The sequence below is a fragment of the Gekko japonicus genome, unplaced genomic scaffold (assembly GCF_001447785.1).
Source record: "Gekko japonicus isolate JY-2015 unplaced genomic scaffold, Gekko_japonicus_V1.1 scaffold15, whole genome shotgun sequence".
Taxonomy (NCBI): domain Eukaryota; kingdom Metazoa; phylum Chordata; class Lepidosauria; order Squamata; family Gekkonidae; genus Gekko; species Gekko japonicus.
In genome coordinates this window covers 1,056,379-1,078,390 of record NW_015165830.1, presented here as the reverse complement: position 1 = coordinate 1,078,390, position 22,012 = coordinate 1,056,379, and the positions used below count along the sequence as shown (strand labels likewise).

Below are 22,012 nucleotides of genomic sequence, written 5' to 3'. Positions count from 1 at the left end.
GAGCGGGGGGGGGGGTGTCCTTCTGCTGTGATCCTTGTGCTTCTTTTTTATTTTAAGACTTTGCAAAATCCCACTATTTCCCCACCTTTCCAATTTAGACAGGTATGTGTTTTTTTGGGGGGCGGGGGGGTTGGGACCAACCAGGGTTAAAATATAGAATTGTGCAAACTTAAGGGACTCAAGTTTTGCAGAGAAATATTAGTTTTAACACACACAACCTCCTAATGTGAAGCTCCAAAGGAATAATAGCAGAACAAGTGCTGAAGAGGACACGCAAAATTATTTCAAACCACCCTGTAAAAAAAAAATCCCTGAGAGACTAGAGAGCCACTGCCACTCTGAGATTCCGAGTGAAGGGCGGGGTATAAATCCAATCTCTTCTTCTCTTCTTCTTCTTCTAGTTTATTTTTTTTTGGGGGGGGGGGAGGTTTGAGACTAACCACACTTAAAATAAACTAAAATAAAATCAACAAACTCAAGGAAATTCAGTTTCGAAGATAAATATTAGTTTTAACACATACACCCTCCTAATATGGGGCTCCAATGGAATAGCTGTTATAATATCTTTGTGTTTTTCTGTGTCCTTTATAAAGTTTATATCTCTGCTACCTGGCATTACATTTTATGACACACATGGCCCAGCCCGACAAAGTCCGATTTATGTCAAATCCAGCCCTCAAAACAAATAAGTTCGGCACCCCTGCTTTAGTTCAAGCCCAGAGGGTGCTGGCATGGTCAGATTTGTAGGGAAAATAATCCAAAATGGGCCGGGGGTGGGGAAACCAACAGAAGAACCAACTATAGAAATTTATGGTGTAGGATGGGATTTACAGAAAGAAAGGGGAGAGGCTAGCAACAGAAGCAATGTCAGACAAGTCATACCTAGAGGAGATTATAGCCCTTTTATAGACTTGAATTTTGGTGCTCTAGCTATGCATAATGGGGAGCATGTGCTACGTTCAATTCTCCCAGTATGCATGGTCACCTTTTTGTATGAACAGGGAAATCTACATATTTTCTGTATACATATAGCTTTGGTAAATGCAAACACGTTCTCTCAAAAATCTAGTGTGCTGTTTGCACATAGCAAAGCTGCATTTGCATGGAAAATGCATGTGTTGCCCCACTTACACAAAGCAGTGACCAAGGTCATGCATGCAGCTGAAGTGCTAAAATCAAACATCTGAAAAGGGATCTGGAGTAGGGGTGAAAAGTCACTGCCATGACATTCCATAATATGGGACAGGGTCAGGATCAGAAATGTGTTGATGGATTTTGCAAATAAGTAACAGTTTTCAGGACACACTAAAAGGGCAAACTAAGAAACAGAGACCTGAATTAAGACAAAGTTACAGTAACACTGAATTAAAGCACAAACAATAACCCTCTAACTCCTGCTCTCTTTTCACAACCCTTTATAGCTATGGATCATGCCATCCTTTGGAGCACATCCAGAGTTTGAGAATGGATTAGAAAAATCATTTTATGGCTACTCCACCTGGTTTGCTATCGTCAATTTTGGGCTGCCCTTGGGTGTGTTCTACAGAATGCATTCAGTTGGTGATCTTCTGGAGGTGTATCGGTCAGCCTGAATCAAACTCAGTTCTTTGTATATAGATGCTGCAGTAAAATACTGAACATACAGACCCAGGAATTCCTAGGGGGCATTACTTTATGAGGCTTTCACAAGGGGAGATTTGTTATCTTGTTTTGTACAGTCCAGTAAAAAATAAAAATTCCAGTAAAAAATAAGACCAAAGCTTGCTGGTAAACAGCCTGTTATAAGAAATGCACATACCCTGTGGCACTTTATTATAGAATTGCAACATTTTGCGTACATTATAATGTCTAATGATTATGACGCTAAATAATTGCTGACCCTAAAGCATAAGGGTCAGAAGATGTGGAAGCTAACTTGGGCATCACAGTAATAGGATAAAATTATCACCCACCATGAGCACACCAAAGCCATCACACAGAGACTAAAAAGTTTATTCCTTAAAGTCATCCCATAAATTTCTTTGAGAAAGCCGATCATGCCTAAAACATATATTAAACCATACATCTCTCCTAAGACATACTGTTTTCAGAGATTCTGTTGGAACCTTACCCTATTAAGTGGCCTCATTAGACATGTAAAAGCAGGTTGCTTACCAGTAACTGGTGATCTTCGAGTGGTCATCAGTGCATTCACACCAATGGGATTCAGTGCGCACGCGCTGGATCGATCGGTGCTGTAGCAAGCTCTTTCAATGGATTTTCGCGCCCAGCCCCCCCGTGCATGCGCAGGAACCCCACCGCGCATGCCCAGAGGGGGAGGGCGCGGACATCCTGCCAGTTCCTACAAACTGCCGCAAATCAATTCTATTCAAAAATGTAGAGGCTGACAGCAGCGGGGAAGGAGGGTGGGTGGTGTGAATGCACAGATGACCACTCGACGATCACCAGTTACTGGTAAGCAACCTGCTTATCTTCGTCGTAGTCTCTGTGCTTCACACCAATGGGAGATTAGCGAGCAGCAGCCTACCTGGAGGAGGGTGCTGGCAGGTCTTTTACTGCGTAGCCAAAGACAGAATGTGATGTCCCATGTCGTTACTGGTGTTGGTACAGACATCTAGGGCGTAGTGCCTGATGAAAGTGTTAGGCGTGGCCCACATAGCGGCTTTGCAAATGTCTTGCAGTGGTACTCCCTGGAGGAAGGCAGTGGAAGTTGCGACAGCCCTGGTAGAATGAGCCCTGATAGGGCCAGGCAATGGCTGTTTGGCGAGTAGGTAACATAAATGGATTAGACCTACAATCCACTTTGACAGGCGCTGGGCCGTGATGCGAGTGCCCAGGCGTGGTGAAGCATACGAGACAAATAGTTGTGATTCTCGTCTAGTTGGGCGCGTTCTGGTGAGATAGAAAAGGAGAGCCCGCTTCACGTCCAAGATGTGGAGTAGTTTGTCTTCCTCTGATGTTGGATTTGGGAAGAAGTCAGGAAGGAAGACCTCCACCTGCAGGTGGAACTCTGACACCACCTTCGGCACGTTTTCCACGCTAGGAGTTTGAGTTCACATGTTGCGAGTGGTTCGAAGGGCTCCCTTGTGAGCTGGCATAGAACCAAAGGAAGGTCCCATGGAGCGACTGGAGTCTTGACAGGAGGGTAAAAGTGAAGCAAACCTTTTAAAAAAACGTTTGGAAATTGGATGCGCAAACAAACTACATCCGTCAACAGGAACATGAAAAGCCAACAGAGCGGCTAAGTAAACTCTTAACGAACAGTGGGAAAGTCCTGAGTCAGCTAAAGAAAGAAGGAAACTGAAAACTCTTTCGAGGCCACTCAGAAAAGAACAGAATCTTCTCCATTTATAGTCGTAGGACTTCCGAGTAGTAGGCTTCCTAGAATTTAAAAGGACGTTCACTACACGGGAGGAGAAGCCTGTGATGGTATCTGCCATGCCATCAGTTTCAACTGTGGTATATTGTGATGTAGGACGGGGGAGTCTGAGAGAAGGAGTAGGTCCGGGGCCGGGGGGAACTGATGGTATATCCCCCGCGATAGCTCGAGGATCGTTGAAAAACAAGGTTGTCTTGGCCACCATGGTGTTATTAGGATACAGTCCACGTTGTCCTTGAGTATTTTGCGGACCACTTTCAGAAGCAGAGGTATGGGGGGGGACAGGTAAAGGAGTCCCATGGACCAAGGGTAAAGGAGGCCATCTCCCAGAGATTGTGGGTCGTTGCCTCCCCGACTGCAGAACAGAGGACACTTTTTGTTGTTCCTTGTGGCAAAAATGTCGACTTGGGGAGCTCCCCACCTGTGGAAGAGTGGGAGGAGGTATGATGGGTTCATCCCCCACTCATGAAGGCTGAGTCCTGCTCGACTTAGATGGTCTGCCTGCACGTTCATGTGTCCAGGGATGTGAGTAGCCACGAGGAATGCTCCGTTGGTGATGCAAAACTCCCACGAATTGATTGCCAGGGTGCAGAGGTGAAGGGACACTGTGCCCCCCTGTCTGTTGACGTAGGATACCGCTGTGGTGTTGTCCGTTAGGACCGTGACACATTTTCCCTTGATTAAGGGGAGGAAACTGGTTACAGCATATTGTATGGCCAGGAGTTCAAGGAAGTTTATGTGACGGTTCCTCATATGTGTGTTCCACTTGTCTCCAACAGAAAGGCCCATGGAGTGTGCACCCCAACCCGTTAGGGAAGCATCGGTCGTGATGGTGACCTTGGGTGACGGAGGGTGGAAGGGCACTCCCTGAAGGAGATTCGAAGGGACAGTCCACCACAGTAAAGAGTGCTGTATGCTGGGAGGAGGGGATAGGACGACAGTGTGTGCGTTCTTCGACAGGTCATAGTTGCGAATGAACCATAGTTGTAAGGGACACATTTTGAGTCTTGCAAAGACGAGAACCGACGTAGTCGCAGCCATGAGACTGAGCAGCCTCTGGATTTGGAAGGTGGTGACTGAGGGTTGGGTACGGACGACGGTGGCTAGGGAAATGATGTCTGCGGCCCTGTCTGGAGGTAGGAAAGCCATGCATGTGTTTGAGTCCAGGATAGCGCTGATGTATTGTATTCGCTGGACAGGACACAGGTGAGACTTGATTGACCTTTAGGCCTAGGTTGTCCAGTAGTGACAGAGTTTCTGTTACGTTCGAGACCAGGGCATGTTGTGAAGGAGCCACCAGAAGCCAATCGTCTATGTATGGGTAGACGGACACCCCTCGGAGACGTAGGAAAGCTGCAACCACAATCATGGTCTTTGTGAAAACTCTCAGGGCACTGGAAAGGCCGAATGGAAGGGCCGTGTATTGGTAGTGGTGTTGGCTAATTGCAAAGCGTAGGTATTGGCAGTGGAAGGGGTGGATGGTAAGGTGGAAATATGCGTCTTGGAGGTCTAGGGTGGCCATCCAGACATGTCTGCGAAGCAGTGGCATGATCTGTTGTAGAGAGACCATGCGGAAGTAGTGGTAGGTCACAAAACAGTTCAGTTCCCTGAGATCTAATATGGGTCGAAGGCCTCCGTCTCTCTTCGGGACCATGAAGTATCGGGAGTAAAATCCCGTCCCTTGGAGGTGTGGTGGTACAGTCTCAATGGCTCCCTTCTGCAGAAGGATGGCCACCTCCTCGAGGAGAGGTAGGGAAGGGGGTGTGGAGACGACGACCGGAGTATTGGGGTTCTGATGGAACTGAATTTTGTAACCTTAGGTCAAGATGGACAGGACCCACTCGTCTGAGGTGATGAGACGCCAGGCATGGATAAAAGGAAAGAGACGGGTATGAGCTGACTCGGTGACAGGAAAGTCAAAAAACCTGCTTGGAGGGCTTGGGCTGTTTGGTGCGGGAAACTTATTGTCCGGAACCGAACTTTGGCTTTTGGTAGGCGGGCTTTTGGCCTCCTGAAGAAGTTCTTGGTCTCCACCTTGTGTCTGGAGACTGATGAGTTGGGGTGCATCTCTGCCAGGACCTGGACCAGGTGCGGGGGCGGTATTGTTGCCTTGCAGAGGATGAGACACCTAGCGCTCGAGACACTTTAATGCTCTTATCCAACTCTTGTAGAGTAGAGTCAGTTGCTGCATTGAAAAGCCCCAGGCCATCGAAGGAGAGGTCTTCCACATAAGATCTGGTGTCTAATGGGAGAGTAGTGTTGCGAAGCCAGGAATGTCTCCTGAGAGCTATTGCAGAAGCCATGGTTCTTGAAGATGCCTCGAGGACATGTTTGGTAGTGTTGAGCTGTTGTTTTGCCAACACCATGCCTTCTTTTTGTAAGTGTCTGGCTTCCTGAATTTTATCATCTGGGAGATGGCTGAGTAGCTCTGAGAACCATTCCCAGAGAGTATACTGATACCGGTTCATACAGGTCAGGTAGTTAGTGGCCTTGACTCCCAATGCGCCCGCGGAATAAAAGCGCCTGCCAAATGCATCTAATTTTTTTCCTTCCTTATCCAAAGGGGTTGAATGCATTTTCTTGGATTTCGAGGAAGACGTTATAACCATGGAGTTTGGCTGAGGGTGTGAGAATAGAAACTCGGCCTCTGACTCTTGGACCCTGTACATGTGGTCCAGCTTTCTTGTGGAAACAGGAGCGGATGAATGTTTGAGCCATGGAGACTTCGCTGTCTGTAAAAGACATAGGCAATGCCAAGGTGGAAGATGTATCCAGTTGTACAACATCGTAAACTGAATCCGTTGCTTGCAGATGTTGTTGGACAACAGAGAGGCCTAAAGAGTGGGCCATCCTTTTTACTAGATCAGTGTATGAAGAGGTTGTCAGATGGAGATACAGGTAAATCCTCCGTGACATCCTGATTTGGAGATGCATGGTCAGGAGAGGTGTGAGCCTCAGAAGCCTCCGTATCTGAGTCCTCCTCGATGAAATCAGAAGAATTGTGTTGTTCTGTGTGGACCGAGGTGCCTTGTTGACAGACTACGGGTTTTGTTTGGATGACAGGAACGACAGGTTTAGGTTCCATGGTATGATGGGATGGCTCAACTGCAGGAGGACATGACAGAGATGTTGAAGGTCTCGACTTGTGAGGAGACCTAGACCTATAAGCAGAACGAGATGAATAGTGATCCCACTCAGAATAGCCCACAGGAGTCAACCATGGCATGGATGGAGGATAAGCCCCATACAGGTACCGCAACTGTCTTTCATCCCACGCCATTGGTGGAGGGGGAGGCAGGAAGACTCTTGGGGAGTGACTTCTGGTCCATGGACGTCTGGGAGACACGGTAGTGGCGTGTCTGTTGGAGTTGTCCCTGTAGTCGCAGGTGTCGATATCGGCAGACTGAGTGTGCAGACGTGGAGGGTGACGCTGCGTGTCACATAAGGTATATCGGTGCCGACGTGGATCGATGTTGGGACCTTTCGATACCGTCGATGCCGACGAAGTCGAAGGAGCGGGGGAAAGCTCTGCACCCATTTGGTGACTTAGGAGCTCCGCCATGTTGATGTTGGAGTAAGGAGGCTCAGTTTGGTGGACAGGGGAGTCCAATACATGGATGGTCGGTATTGGTGGAGGGACTTGGGCCTCCGATATCGATACTGCCGGTGGAGCGGGAGGCACTATAGGGGCATCACCCAGTGCAGGCACCGCTTCCTTCCCCTTCTTCGCCGCCTTAAGGGACTTGGAGGTGCCCTTTTTCACGGACTTATGCTCTGTACTTGCCTTAGCCTTCTTTTAAATTGGCATAGAGGCGATCGTGTCTTCGATGTCGAGGGCTTCGGTATCGGGCGACTGACAGCGGACGCAGGTCTTGATGCCGGAGCTGTCGATGTAGATGGTCTCTCCTCCATCGCTGAGGCAGGAGCAAGGGCCGTGAGACTCTCCAAGGCAAAAAATGCAGAGGGTGTGAAGATCAGGAGGAGCAAGTTTGCTACCACAACTTCTGCATCTATTGAAAAATCCTCACTTCTCCATAAGAAGAGAACTGAAGAAAAAAAGTTGAGGGGGGGGGTGGCCCGAAGGCCTGAGGTAAATTCCCCTCAGAAGAAAAAAAAGTTTTTTTTAAAGAGGAAACAACTAAAAACGAACTGAAAGTGAAAAACAGGTTAGAAAAATAACTTCAAAGAGCTGTGAGACGAAGCTAAAAGCGAGGCTAACAGCGATCCGATCAGACCGAGAAGGAAAAAGGTCTTTCCAACGCGGCGGTAAGAAAGGAACTGGCGGAATGTCCGCGCCCACACCCTCTGGGCATGCACAGTGGGGTTCCTGTGCATGCCCGGGGGGCTGGGCGCGAAAATCCGTTGAAAGAGCTTGCTAAAGCACCGATCGATCCAGCGCGTGCGCACTGAATCCCATTGGTGTGAAGCACAGAGACCACGACAAAGATCTTGGTGCTTTCATGTATCTTTAGACATGGGTCTAACTACCCAATATTATAGAACAGAGTTTGAATCCAGTGCCACCTTTAAGACCAACAAAGTTTAATTCTGGGTATAAGCTTTTGTGTGCATGCACACTTCTTCAGATACATTCTGCATGCACACAAAAGCTTACACCTTGAATAAAACTTCTTAAAGGTGCCACTGGACTCAAATTTTGTTCTGTTGCTTCAGAACAACATGGCTACCCATCTGAATTCTACCCAATATTATGTCTTTCAAAAGTAATATCAGAAATAACATTCAGAAACACTTGGACAGAATCTTATATTAACCAGTACTAGTTTTTTAGTCTTTTCTTCAAGGCAGTGGATAGAAGGGAAGGTCATAATTCTACTTCTGAGATCTGTTCAGTTATTATATTTTTTAAAACAAACAGCATCTCCACTGGTGGAGCATGTGCTTGGCATGCAGAAGGTCCCAGGTTCAATCTCCGGCATCTCCAGTTAAAAGGATCGAGTAGGAGGTAATGTAAAAGACCCTGCTGATCTGAGCAGACAAAAGACAGCTTTGATTGACCAAGGGTCTGATTCAGTATAAGGCAGCTTCATGTGTTCATGTGAATTGACTGCTAGAGGTTTGTTGGCTACAGTGTCTTTCTTTCACCCTGCTTTCAGGGCAAAGCGAAGCAAAAGGGAAACAATGGAAAATTGCCCTTCAGTTATAATAAGCCTCAACTCAGCCTGGTGATTGATTATATAAAGGATTAAAGGCTGGTCCCAGGTTTGTGATCAATTCATCTTTTAGTACTATCTACATTCTTCTTGTTGCTGAGAGCTAATAGATGGAAGTGTAAACACTTGCCATTTTATTGCTGTACTGTAAAATAAATTACTCCCCAAGAGCTATTTAGTTAGGGCTGGGGACTTGGCTTTCTGAAGTTTTATCTTTAAAAAGGAAAAGGGGGGGAAAGAGCCAAACTAGGTTATAAAAGGCTTATTTAATCCCCAAGGACCTTCTGCCCACATTCCAATCTGTGTTCCTTCCAACACTATCTGGACAACTTCTCTTCAATATAGGAAGATAAAAGGTTGAATGAATTTGGACTTTGCAGTCTATGCTAATTTCACTGAACCTTATGTCAATAGGAACTGTCAGAAGAAATAAGAGCAGGATAAATTAGTACCCTTAGCAGTTAATTATTACCCCATGCCTCCCAGCTTAAAGCATGGGAACCCATCAAAGGAACTGACTGAAGGTTAGCTCTTAGATGGAGAACACTGCAAAAAGAGAACAACGGACATGCAAGGGCAGGCACATAGTCCTGGATCTGTTTTATCACAGCCAAGACTAAACGGGTTCACCAGATCAAGCTCTAATTACCCCATTCAACATTTGAAAATGTAAGCATTAAAATTCTTCAGCCAGAAAAGTGTTGCAGTTTCACATGAAAGTTCTCACCTCACATATCACTCCATTAGTGCATTCATTCTGCACATTTTAGCCCAGTGAAGCAACATTGCACCCAGCACCCACACCATCCCGTGTCCGTGTGACAGGCAGCAGACACAAAGAACTGTGCAAATCCTTTGTAGCAGACCATTTTTCTCCCTGGTGCTGCTTCCTTTAGTAGTCTAGTGCTGAACCAGGAGTTCATGTGCAGCCATGCCTTTAATGGAAAGGTACATGTTGCAAAGGATGCCAGGTCATCATAAATCAAACAGTAACACAAACAAGCTCATAAACCTCTTCTGATACAGACTGAGTAAAGCCAGTTGCAGTGTTTAAGATAATTTTATCTCTATATGTAAAGCAAATAGTTTACAGTGCAAATTTGAACAAAGATCAGACCTGCAACACCAAAGAATGCAAAACTCCTGATAAATTCACAAGGAAAATACAGTCACAAAACAAAAAGATGTGACATCACAAAGTGTCCCTGTGTGCATGTGTGAGGGGATGGGGAGAACAGAGCGACCCGTGTCTGACAGGGAGAACCTTCCCACCTGATGCAAGATACAAATGTAGTATAATCAGGCAGCCCCCTTACTAGAGCAATCACATCTGAAGACGGAAAATACTGAAGGAAGTTATTGACTTCTGTCAGTGGGGAAAATGGTCAAATGAGTAGAGAGGGAAGCTGAAATGAGAGAATTCCATGAGTTGAAGAGGCAAGCGAGACAGAAAAAGAACTTTCCATCTATTCTTTGACTTTCAAAGTATCTAGAATAAGTTCCAGGTAATATCTGGAATTTGCCTACTTTGTTCAAATATTGACTAGCCTTCGGTATATAGATCCCAAAATATTCTCTTCTTGAACAAAATAAGTAAACTGCATTAATACTAACTGGCAAACCTACTGTTGTTTTTCTATGACACATGGGGTTGGGGTGACAAACCTTTACCTTAAGTTCTTCAAGTCTGAGGATGGCAGATGAGAACAGCCATATACAGCGGTATTTACACACTGTAGGCCTTCTGCAGCAAGCAGGAACCAAGCCAATAAATGCATCTGTTGTTCTGTGGCCCCATGTTTGCAAAGGACCGGGTAACTTAGTCTCCTGCTCCAAGACATGCATTCTAATTATCAGTCCATGTCAATCCCTCAAGAACTCTGCTAGACAGAAATTCCTAACTTTTTTTAACCTTGCATCTATTATGGTCTAGCTTGGTCAGCCATGACTAGGAGCAACACTAGGCAGCTTTGCTCCAATTACCATACTGCCAGTCTTTTCATATTCAATGCAACAGAAATATTCCCTCTGAACTCCTGAAAAGTAGCACCTGCTAGTTCTTCCTACCATTTTGAGGTGTTCCATTGTAGGCCACCTAGTTCTACAACAATTCTTTCCCAAGTTACCTTGAGCTACAGGAAACTGGAAGGTTGGAGAGAAAATAAACTACTCTTACCACAGAGCAAGGTTGAATTTGTTTTATGCTGCCCCATGAAGCAGACCTTCCTTTCCAGGCTTACATTAAACACAGATTAAAGAGGATGTGCAATGGACTTGGACAAACATCCATCTTCAACAAGATAGCCTCTAAAATGGGTGGGGGTAGATTAGAATTTAGATGCTGCATTACGGCATCAGATATAAAGTAGTTAAGTGCATTTCAAAACCCAAGAAGAGAGAACCAAACCCAAAAGAACCTGAAGAGATTTAAGTAAATAGAATCCCATAGTCACCTAAGTAAGCAAATGAAGCTGCTGCCCCACTCTGGCTAGGTACAGTGTCAAAGATGCCTGGAACATTAAAGGGTTGGGCTACATTCTTTGGAGAAGAACCACAGAACTACCTGAAGTAGCACTTCCTTCATTGGTCCAGTTTTATAACTCTTTACATTTAGCTTTTCTTTTCAATTGAGAGTCTGAATCTGACTAGACAGTGAGACATCTGCTTCTCAGATTATCTAGTCAGGTTCAGAATTACTCCAGAAACGTAAGCATGAAACATCACTACAGCAACCACCAAAGCTGCCTGTCCTAGTACATCCTTCGGTTAACATTCCTTGAGAAGCTGGAAGCAGGTCATTAGGGCGGGTCTCTTAGCTTTAAAGTGGCAGATATGTAAAGGGAAGCAATTGTCCTTTGCTTCATTTAGCAGGCAGTGAAATGAAGGAATAGCTGTGATGTAGAAGCGCACAGCAAGATCCTTGTTTCCAGTGTTCAACAGAGACAAATTCGCTCTCTATTCCCATTCTTCAGACGCGCTGAATTTCAAACAGCTTTACATCAGTCTCGTACCAGATGGGAGGATCCACATTTCTGAAAACAAGCATACATGTTAAACACAACTTGATCTAGGACAGTCACAACGCCCTAAGCACTTCGTAATTAAGAGAGATTAATAAACCCAAGGATACTGAGGACTAAACTACATGTAATATTCAGTCACATGAAGTCCCCACACATTTTTTTTCTGTCACAAAATTTTGTAACACCTTTTCCTTCCGCTTGTTTTCCTACTAAAAAGTAATTTTCCCACCAACATTCCTCTCCATGGAAAAAATGTAACAAATCACCACAAAGATCTGTTGGACTCATCGCAGACATCTAATGCAGACTAAACCACCTCAGAGCCTCTTACAGTCTCTTAAGCAGTTATCTTTAGCACAAGTAAGGAACATGCCCACATCTTTATCATGTCCAGACACACAGAAGGTTACAATGCAACTATACTGATCTTTTATTTACTAATTAAAATATACCTCTACCTTTTCCTACACGGGTTGAAGGTGGCTTAGTATATTTCATCAAAAATCATAACAAAATCACATAAGACCACAAAAATTCCACTGCCTCTCATTGACAACTACCTTGCAACCAGTGTTCCCTCTGAGCTGAGTTTGTGTGAGCTAGCTCACAGTTTTTTAGCCTCCGGCTCACACATTGTTGCCTTCACTCAGGAAGGATGGCTCCAGAGCAAACTAATTTATGCAGTAGCCAAATCACTTGTTCACAACTTTAATGCCAGCAGCTCAAAAAGTAGAATTTTTGCCCACAAGACTCCACAGCTTAGAAGGAGCATTGCTTGCAACAGTTTCCGAAAAACCTCTAGTGGAGGTGTTTTCCTTACCTCATCTGGGAGCCCATTTCACAAAGTGAGAGCTACCACTGAAAAGGAACAGGCCCTGACAGATGCCAGACAGACAGCCCTACGTGGGGGAATAGACAGAAGAAACTGGCCTGATGAACACAACTGATGCACAGGACAAGAGACAGTCCTTCAAATATGTGGGTCCCAGCCCATGAAAGGCCTTAAAGGTAATAACCAGAACCTTGAACTGAATTTGGAAACAGACTGGTACCCAGTGTACGTGTCTTAAAAGGGCAAGATATGTACCACCAGCTTGCCCTGACAGTAACTGGGCTGTTGAATTCTAAACCAGTTGCAGTTTGAGTTGTTTGCAAGGGCAGCCACATGCTGATTTGTCACAGTAATCCTACTCAGAGGTAACAAATGCATGCATTAGCATGGTTAGGTCAGCTGAATTAATATATTTATATGCTGCCTTGACATGCCAAGGCCCTAAAGCAGCTTATAAAGTCATGCAGACAAAAAAACCTTGAAATAATACAGTTACTCTAAAATCCAAACAATTTACCAGAAATAGATTAGAATGTACTCACAACCCCCACCCCAAACTCTCACAAGAGTTTTCCAACTGTTCAGTCAGCCAGCCTAGTCAAACGCCTATTGGAAAAGAAGTGTTTTTACCAACTGCCTGAAGAGGTCTTCCTATGAAAGATGATCTTCATAGCAGCTTTCATACACTCCTGCCCACAATACTTACTATTAAATAGTACAGTGATTGCAAGTTTGCTTAATGTTACTATTCTTTATGTCATTCCATACTATCAAGATTAGGAACATATGCCCTGGAATCTGAAAGCATTGATATTTATTGGAGAAGTGGGTGATTTTGTGTGTATGTTTGTGCACATGCACGCATGTATATCACAGATAATATTTATACATATTGTATCATACAATAAACTTAGAAAGCAAATGTTTTAAATTTAACAGAACCAAAACTAAATGAATTTTTTAACAATTTTATGCTCACAGAATCACAAAGGAACTACCTAACCCAGTGATTTGTGCCACAGGTATCCTTGCAGTTCCTCAACTAAAGATCATCTAGACTCAATGCAAGGGAGGCGATTTCTCACTCTCTGCGGCAGCTTGTTATGGAATTTAAAGAATATTTTATTGAGGTCTCCCTCAAAATGTACCTTTCTGTAATTTAAATCTACCACTTCTCATGTTGTTTTCAGTGGATCTGGTAGAAACACTTTCCTTTTTCTATTTCTGACATTTTCCTTTAAATATTATTACACTGCCTTATTTCTAGGTTCATTCGATTTCAACCCCAAGTGTTTGTTACCCTTGGTTAGAAAGAAGGTTTGGCCGCTCTGCAAGATATGGCAGGAATTGTTTACTTGAAAATTAAAAGCCATTTAGGTCACCAGAATCTAACATGGCTATATGCTTATCATAAAAGCAGCATAAGAAGCACCAATGGCATGACACACAAATATTATGTAAATTATACATATAAAATTGAATATTAGCTGTGTCACTCAAGCTCTTGATATGAGGAAGTCTAAGCTATTTAACCTAAAACCAGGCAGACTTCAGGCCGCTCCCACTCAAGGAATTTATCAGACACACTATTAGCAAGAAAGAGATGTAGCTGGGTTGTAGGCAACCTACTTACCTCAAATAAATAACTCCCCACATGTAGGTGCGGAACCACATAGCAGTACTAGAGTTAGCCTGATATTTGCGAATCAGGATTGGATGGGGGACAGGGAGTAACCCCACTAGTGTGCCATGCTGCAAAAACTTCAGAATTTCAGACTCATCTGTGAGGCCCCTGAAGACAAAAATAACACATTGACCAATATCATAAACTGTTCATTATGCCACAGCAAAGAGAATGAAACACTGGAACTTACCTGAAGGTTTCTTCTCTTCATCCAAGTCATCTAAACTGGTTAGGTCATGCCTCCTCCTCTCACTCCAGGCAGGGCTATGCAAATTTCTGTAGACTGTATTGGCTCAGAGCAAGGCTGAACCTCCAGTCTTAGTATAGCCCAGATCCATAACGGGTTTTGTGTCTGACTAAATTTTTTTGGGGGGGTGGTGGTGGATGACTTCGCCCCACTGAAGAGAAGAAACCTTCAGGTGAGTTCCAAGTGTTTCATTCTCCTTCAGTGGAGGAAGTCATCCAAACTGGTTATATGCCTAAACTACAACCTGGGTAGGATCCTCATTTTTATTTTACCACTATGTTGTACACCTTTCCACTAGATGAAGCTTCCACAGATTTTAGCTGGTCCCACCTATAGTGTCTCAGGTAAAGGTAAAGGTTCCCTTGCTCGAAAGCCAGTCGAATCCGACTCTAGGGTTGCGGTTCTCATCTCCGTTTCAAAGCCAAAGAGCCAGCGCTGTCCGAAGACATTTCTGTGGTCATGTGGCCGGCATGACTAAACACCAAGGCACACAGAACGCTGTTACCTTCCCACTGAAGTGGTACCTATTTATCTACTTGCAGTTTCTTGCTTTCGAACTGCTAGGTTGGCAGGAGCTGGCACACACAGGTATAAAAGGTGGACCAGGTTGCAGTTCTACAGATTTTTTTCCCACCAGAACTCCGGTGAAAAAGGTCACTGATGTTGCTGCAGATCTGGTGGAGTGGGCCATTAACATCCTTTCAAGGTCCCAGGCCTTGCACTTCATATGCCTTTCAGATACATGGCTTGAGACTTTTTTATCTAAAGGCTGTGAGACACTGACAGAAAATCCTTTAGCCTAACCTGTAACGTCCTATTTAAGCAGACACACAGAAGCCTGTGCACATCTAGTTTGTGCCAGACTCTCTCTTTGGGATAACATGATATAGGACAAAAGGACAGTAGTATCCACTCTTGGTTAACATGATAAGGGGAAAATACCTTTGGCACAAAGGAAGTATCCCTCCTGAGTACCACCAAGACCTTGTGAAATATACACAATACCTTCCTGGCCAATAAAGCCCCTAATTCACAAATCCTTCTTGCAGAAGTCATCTCTGCAACAAAAAAGACATCTTCTGAAGAGGAAACTTTAGATTCTGATGATTTGAAAGGATCAAATGGAGGTTTGCTCAAGGCCTGTAACACTTTAGAAAGGCTCCCAGTTAGGGGTGTGCAAAAAAAAAAAATTGGCCCATTCGGATTCGGCGGAATCAGGCAGAATCAAGTTTGGCTGGCAGTAAGGCTCCCGCATGTCAGTTTCATCAGTACAAGCGGATTTGGGAGTCTTTCAGCCATCCGAATGTCAATTTCAGCCCCATTATATCCTATAGGCCATTGAAGTCAATGGCGAAAACATAGGGTATATTCTGGAGGCTGGAGGAGAGGGGACTTGAGGGAGAGACTCCAAACTCAAAGGTTAGCTGCTGGAGCCTCTCCCCAAGATACCAACCACGTTTCAAGAGCATTGGACCAGGGGGTCCAATTCTATGGGCCCCCAAACAGGTTGCCCCCTCCCCTCCATTGTTCTCTATGGTGGGAAAGAAAGTTACTTTTCCAGTCACGTGACCGCACTCGCTGGGCTAGCACTTCCTGAAGGAAGGTTAGATTTCATTTGCTTATTTTTCTCCATCTTCTTCAGTGACATCTTTGAAGCGGTTTACCTTTTACAAAGTTTGCCAAAAGTCTTTAAAGTCTGCAAATCGCCTGTAATTTTCTTGTAAATTCCTTACTATAGTCCCATTTTGCTTTCAGTTCCGCCCCCCTTTAAAATGCATGCTTTAAGTCTGTTTTTATTTCCAGGGGGGGGTTTCCTGCCCCCCCCACTTACTTTAGGGGGGACTTTCAGCCATTTCTCTGGTTCTCATTTCAACCAAACTCACTTTCAATGTAGATCATGTTGCTCTCGCCATCAAATGTGTAAAACGCTCAACCTCCACTTGCTTGTCCCGGTGTGTGTCTCTGAGTCCAGTACTGGAACGCAGCAGCAGGACCTTCGGGGCATCGGAACACCTCAATCCACCGGCAGCGTGCCGGGGGAGAGGCGAACCTTAGCACCCCATGGCTAGGAGCCCTTCACAAAGGCTCCAGGGGGCGCGCGTACAATCGCACCCCCTCTCATCTGCCGGCTCATGGATCGTGTCCGCTATTAGAATGGCAAAAACCGGAAGTCGGGCCTCGAGGATATTCAGAGAGGTGGCTGAATAAAGCCTCCCCCCCGACTATTGGTATTCCAAGGAGGTCTCCCATCCAAGTACTAGCTGGAGTTGAGCCTGCTTAGCTTCCAAGATCTGACGAGACTAGGCTTGCCTGGGCTTGCCTGAATGTCTGCCACGTACACTTATAGAGACAACTGGAAGCAGGTTTTCTGGACTGCACCATGATTTCAACTACTTAACTTGGAAGGCCCAATCCTTCTAAATCTGCCTGTTCAATCTCTAAACTGTCATTTGGAGACAAATAGGGTCTGGGTAGTGAACTGATTCTTGTACAAGGAAAACCCATCTGCTTGGCAATCTCCATGGTGGAGATACTGTCATCTTCACTAGATTTGAGACCCAAAAATGTCTGTGCCAGGAGGGAGTTAAGAAAATCACCTCCATTGGATCCTTTGGCACTTTGTTCAGGCCTCAGCAGATCAGTGTGGTTGGTGGGAAGGCATACAGCAGACCATTGGGTCAATGGCAAATGCATGCATCTTCACCCTCTGCCCTGGGATCATAGGAACTGGTTAGAAAACCTGGTGATTTAATTGTTGTTCGATGTCGTAAAAAGATCCAAGATAGGAATCCCAAAACAAAGCGTGATTTTGCCAGAAGATCTTTTTGTTTAGACTCCATTCTCCTGGATCTAAATCTTTCCTGCTCAGCCAGTTGGCTAGGAGGTTTGTAAGACCAGATAGGTGTTCTGCTTTCAGACCTACTAAATTTTTCTCTGCCCAGTTGAACAAGATTGTGGACTTTCAGAGAAGCACCATCAATTTGGTGCATCCTTGGAGACTGATGTGCACATTGGCTGTAGTACTGACTGTGTGCACTAGAACATACTTGTTCCTTGATAGGTTCTGGAAGGCAATCAGTACTAGTCTGATTGCCCCAAGTTCCAGCCAGTTCATACTGTTCATTTCTTCCAACGAGCTCCATCAGCCATGGACAATCTGATCCTTGCAGTGTGTTCCCTGGCCTCTTTTGCTGGTGTCTGTAATTACCATCAGGTAAGGAGGCTGGAGGAAACGGACTCCCCTTGCCAGACTTGGTCACGAAGACCACTAGCTTAGTGTCTTGGGGGGGCAGTATCTTGACTTATTTGTGCTTCCTTTTTTGTGTGTGTATGTGTCCTTCTGATAAGGAAGAAGAGTCCACTGTAAAGGGCAGGTGTGGAAGTGGGCCCAAGCAATCACATCTATGGACTACATCATCAGTTCCAGTACTATCAACGAGTGCATGAAGTCCACTGACCTCTGCTGGATTTCTTTCACCCCTTCCAACAATTTTACTTGCTTCTTTGCAAGTAGAATCACTTTGGCCATCCTCATCTGAATCCTGGCCCCTAAGTGGACTATGTCTCTGGAGGGTGTGAGATGACCTTTCTTTTTACACATTGCTCAGGCAGCTGTGTGCCTGAAGAGATTGCATAGTGGATTTGGTATCCTAGCTCACTTCCTCTGCCTCCTGTGGAGGATATCATCCAGGGAAAGATAAATGTGGATTCCTTCTTGTTGTAGGTAGCCTATTAGAACTACTAGGACCTTGGTAAACACCCTCTGAGATGATGCCAGCCCAAAGGGTAAGACCTTGTATTGGAAATGCTGGCCCTGAAAATCAAAAAGGGAAGAACTGTCTGGAAGGTAGAATGTGCAGGTAAGCATCTTGAAGGTCTAAGGACATCATGTGATTGTCCTGCTGACTTTGCTGAATACTCTGCAAAATGCAGAGAAGTGAATCAAACTGGAATTTGAGCTTCTTTACCCATAGATTCAACTCTCTTTGATTTAGAATTGCTCTCCATTCCCTGGATCTTTTTGAGTCTACAAATAGAATGGAATAAATCCCATGGAAATGCCATTCCAAGGGCACCAGTTCCACTGCCCCTATGTGCACTAAATGTTGAATAGGTCACGAGTCATGACAGAAGAAAGGTGTCTCTGCACTGTCTTGGGAAGTGGGGAAGCACAGAAGCAATGTGAGTGGGAGGGAGGGAAAGTCCCTTCCAGATGATGGAGAGTACCCACTGGTCAATCACAGACTCCATCCAGATGCGGGGAAACTGCTGGAGTCAACCCCCAACCATATTGTCAGGTGGTTGGTCTTTGTTTTGTTGGTTCCTGTCCTGTTTGTTAGGAGGGAACTGTCTCTGCTGGAATCTGGACCTATAGCCAAATAGGTGCAGGAGCTCCTAAAATCCCTTAGCTCCCTTTTTTACTTTTGTTTTAAATGCAGATAAATCTGAAATAGACAGAGGATCCACCTTCCAATGATTTAGCCATAGGTTCCTTCTAACCACTATATTGATGGCCTGTGCTCTGGCACAGAACTGCATGGCCTCTTGTGATGCATCTGCTGCAAATTTTGCAGCCCTTTTAATCTTTAGGAGGGATTTCTTAAGCATCAAGGGCTCAGTGTCTGGCTCCTGAAGGAGGTTATCAGCCCAAACCATGATGGCCCTGGAGAAATTTGAGAGCACAGAGGAGTCTCAGATTGTCAGAGGGGCTGCTTCATGGGATTCCCTAGGGCCATCTCATTAATAATAATAATTATTATTGTTGTTGTTGTTGTTATTGTTGTTGTTGTTATCATCATCATCATCATCATCATCATCATCATCATCCACTGACTCCTTAAATGGGTTGTCCACATCCTTAGGTAAAACTGCTTCTAAATGTAAGACTGCTACCAGAACATGTAGCAGAGGGACTTGAGGTCTGCCATGTTGCCTGCTGGAAAGACAAATACCGTTATTCCTATGCCATTGCCTAGAACTGCCCATTCTGCCATTAGCATGAATAATTCAGGGAATGGACAAACTGAGGACTCTTTGGATGGTCTCTTAAAACCTCTAGTATCTAAATCAGTTAAAGACGATGATCTAGGTTTTTCTGTTGTATCCAATTGGTAGTTAAGAGAAGGGAAAGGCACCTTTTTTAATCTCTGGAAATGTTCTGGCTGGAAAGGCCTAGAAAAGTTTCCTTAGGAAAGGCCTAGGAGAATTTTCTGACCATTGCCCTTCCTCTTTATCGGAGCTTGTTGCCATAGATCCTATGGTTGAAAGGAGCTCCTCTGCCCCAGAAGCCAAGCCTGACACGGGTGGTGAGGGAGAAAGGGAACATCTCTTTTGACCAGCTCTCAAAAGCTCCTGATGTCGCTGGTGCTAGCATCCTTATAGGTTAGATCAGCCACAGCCACTGCTTGGCCGGGTACTCCTAGCCATGGAAAGGCCAACATGATTCTTGGTTGCACATGCACAGGGTTGGGGGAGACCCAGGCTGGACTAAAGGCCCACGTCCTCCAACCTGCAAAGGAAGGGCAGGAAAAATGCAGGAAAAACCTAAGCAGCCACCCTATTGGAATTTTCCTGACCTGCCGAACCCACTGGGAAAGGCCTCATAGAGGCCAGAGGGAGGGGAAACTGCTCTGCTGCACTGTCACCCCTGCTTGGATCGACCCCTTGTTCATGTTGGAGGTCCTTAACCCACTGCCCCTCTGTATCTCGGGGGGGGGGGTGTCTTACTTTCAGCTCCAATCCTCTTATTCCCTGTAGGCCTGGAAACCTCCAAGTCTGTATTGGGCGGGCCACTCGCTGCAACCTCCTCATGGTTGCTTGGACCCAATAGAGCTCTGCCGGGATTTTCCAGCACAGTCAAGGGCTGGCTGCAGAATGACCCAAAGCTTCAGGTCTGCCAGCACTGACAGCAGCCCATGCCCCTGCAGATGCATCTGCCATTGGCCGGTCTCTGATGCCTGAAGCCTCAGGCTGGAGGGGCCTGTCTCAACTGTCTCCCTTTTCTTTCTAAGGCCGGCAATGGGGCCCTTCCTCAAGGCCTTTCTGTCTTCTACACCAACAAGGTAAGAGACTCCAAGAAAGCAGGTCTAGGCTCAGACCTGGTAGATCTCTGCTGGGCTTTTCCTGTGCAGTCAGGGGCTGGCTGTGGAACATCCCGAAGCTTTGCGTTTGCCAGCACTGACGGCAGATTGTGCCGCTATAAAGGTATCTGTCGTTGGCCAGTCTCTGATAGCTGGAACCTCAGGTGGGAGAGACTTATTTTAATGGTCTCTTTTTTCTTTTTTAAGACCGGTGATGGGGCCGTTCTTCAAGGCTTTTCCATCTTCCATACCAATAAGGCAAGTGTCTCCAAGAAAGCGGAGCTAGACTTGAGCATCCTGCTGAAGCGGCAGGGCTATCGAAAGTGAAGGGTCAGCCTTGCTCTGAGCCAATACCGTCTACACAAATTTGCATAACCCTGCCGGGAGTGAGAGGAGGCATGACCTAACTAGTTTGGATGCCTTCCCCCACTGAAGGAGAACTTTGAATACAATAACTTTACGCTCATACACAGGTGTTTCTCCCACTAAAAATGAACGATTATATGAAAAAGCATCTATAGTTCTCCAGAGCTTGAGAATTCCTACAGAATGTACCACTGAGCATCCAGTTCTTTCCTTACAATAGATGGAGCTCCATGATTCTGTGGTCTTGCACCTCCATCCAGCAATGGCAGATTTGGAGTTCAGGGCACATGGAGCAGCTCACTCCAGAATGAGTTCTGCTGTCCGTAATGGAGGGGAGGGGAAAAGAAGCAAGCCTCTTCAACAGAGTCTATAGCTACAGGTAGTGGCTCCTTTTCCTCATACACTTGATTCCCTAGCCATAAAGGAGCTACAGTTCTTGACCAGACATATACGCCAGTTAACCCTATACCTTATTTCTCGTTAAAGAATCCAGGCACTGGAAATCAATGGGTGCACAGATAAAATTCCTATTTGCTATCTCCCAGATTCTAGTAATCAGAGCCCTGATGTTCAAGACTATGCTTTTACTGACCAGCATAGCTAATTATTGCCATATTTGATGATATCAGAGTCTCCAGAAACCCTGTTTTGCACACCCTCAATTGCTGACAATAGACAGGTTATTATTAGGACATTCTCAGTTGTGGTTCCCCAACTGTGGAAGATCTCCTCTTAGCTATTCACCTAGTCCCAAGTCTTTTGAATTTGCAGTGTCAGGTAAAAATCAATTCACCTAAAGTGTTTTGTTGATCCCCTGTCCCTTTCTTTTTCACCTCTATTATATTTGGTCCAAGCAATTATATTGCACTTGTCATTTTGGTTTTTCCTTTACCTTTGCCGTGTTTCATCCGAGTTACTGGTTTTTAAAGAATTTTCATAATTTTTGCTGCTTTTGTAGATTTTTTTCTGATGTTGCTAAGGGGTTTTTTTTTTTTACAATATTTGCTTTGTTTTATTGTAATTTGAATTTTATTTTAACTGTAGGGCTCTCTATGAACCACCTGGTTGAGGACTGACTGCCAGTGGGGGGAGCCTGGGTACCTGGAGCTTCTGGCACACGCCATGATGACATCACCTGGAAGTGACATCATCGCACTGGGCACATCGTGCAGGGGGATGCTGTAGCATTTGGCCAAAAACTCTGTCACAATAGAGTTTTTAGCCAAA

The 22,012-nt window shown here is 45.2% G+C and overlaps 2 protein-coding genes across 2 annotated transcripts in view; one reads left to right on the top strand and one right to left on the bottom strand.

Annotated features, from left to right (window-relative positions):
* The window catches only part of OTOP3 (otopetrin 3), a 30,511-nt gene extending 28,857 nt beyond the window's left edge, over nucleotides 1–1,654 (top strand). The window contains exon 8 of the mRNA XM_015410718.1: nucleotides 1,422–1,654. Coding sequence (XP_015266204.1) covers nucleotides 1,422–1,592 — 171 coding nt within the window. The 3' untranslated portion in view covers nucleotides 1,593–1,654. The remainder of the gene's footprint in view (nucleotides 1–1,421) is intronic.
* Nucleotides 1,655–11,342: 9,688 nt separating this feature from the next.
* Nucleotides 11,343–22,012, bottom strand: part of HID1 (HID1 domain containing) — an 85,866-nt gene continuing 75,196 nt past the window's right edge. Inside the window, exons 19-20 of the mRNA XM_015410745.1 lie at nucleotides 14,042–14,200; nucleotides 11,343–11,585 (exon numbers count right to left, since the gene is read on the bottom strand). Of these exons, the coding sequence (XP_015266231.1) occupies nucleotides 11,522–11,585; nucleotides 14,042–14,200 (223 nt within the window). The 3' untranslated portion in view covers nucleotides 11,343–11,521. The remainder of the gene's footprint in view (nucleotides 11,586–14,041; nucleotides 14,201–22,012) is intronic.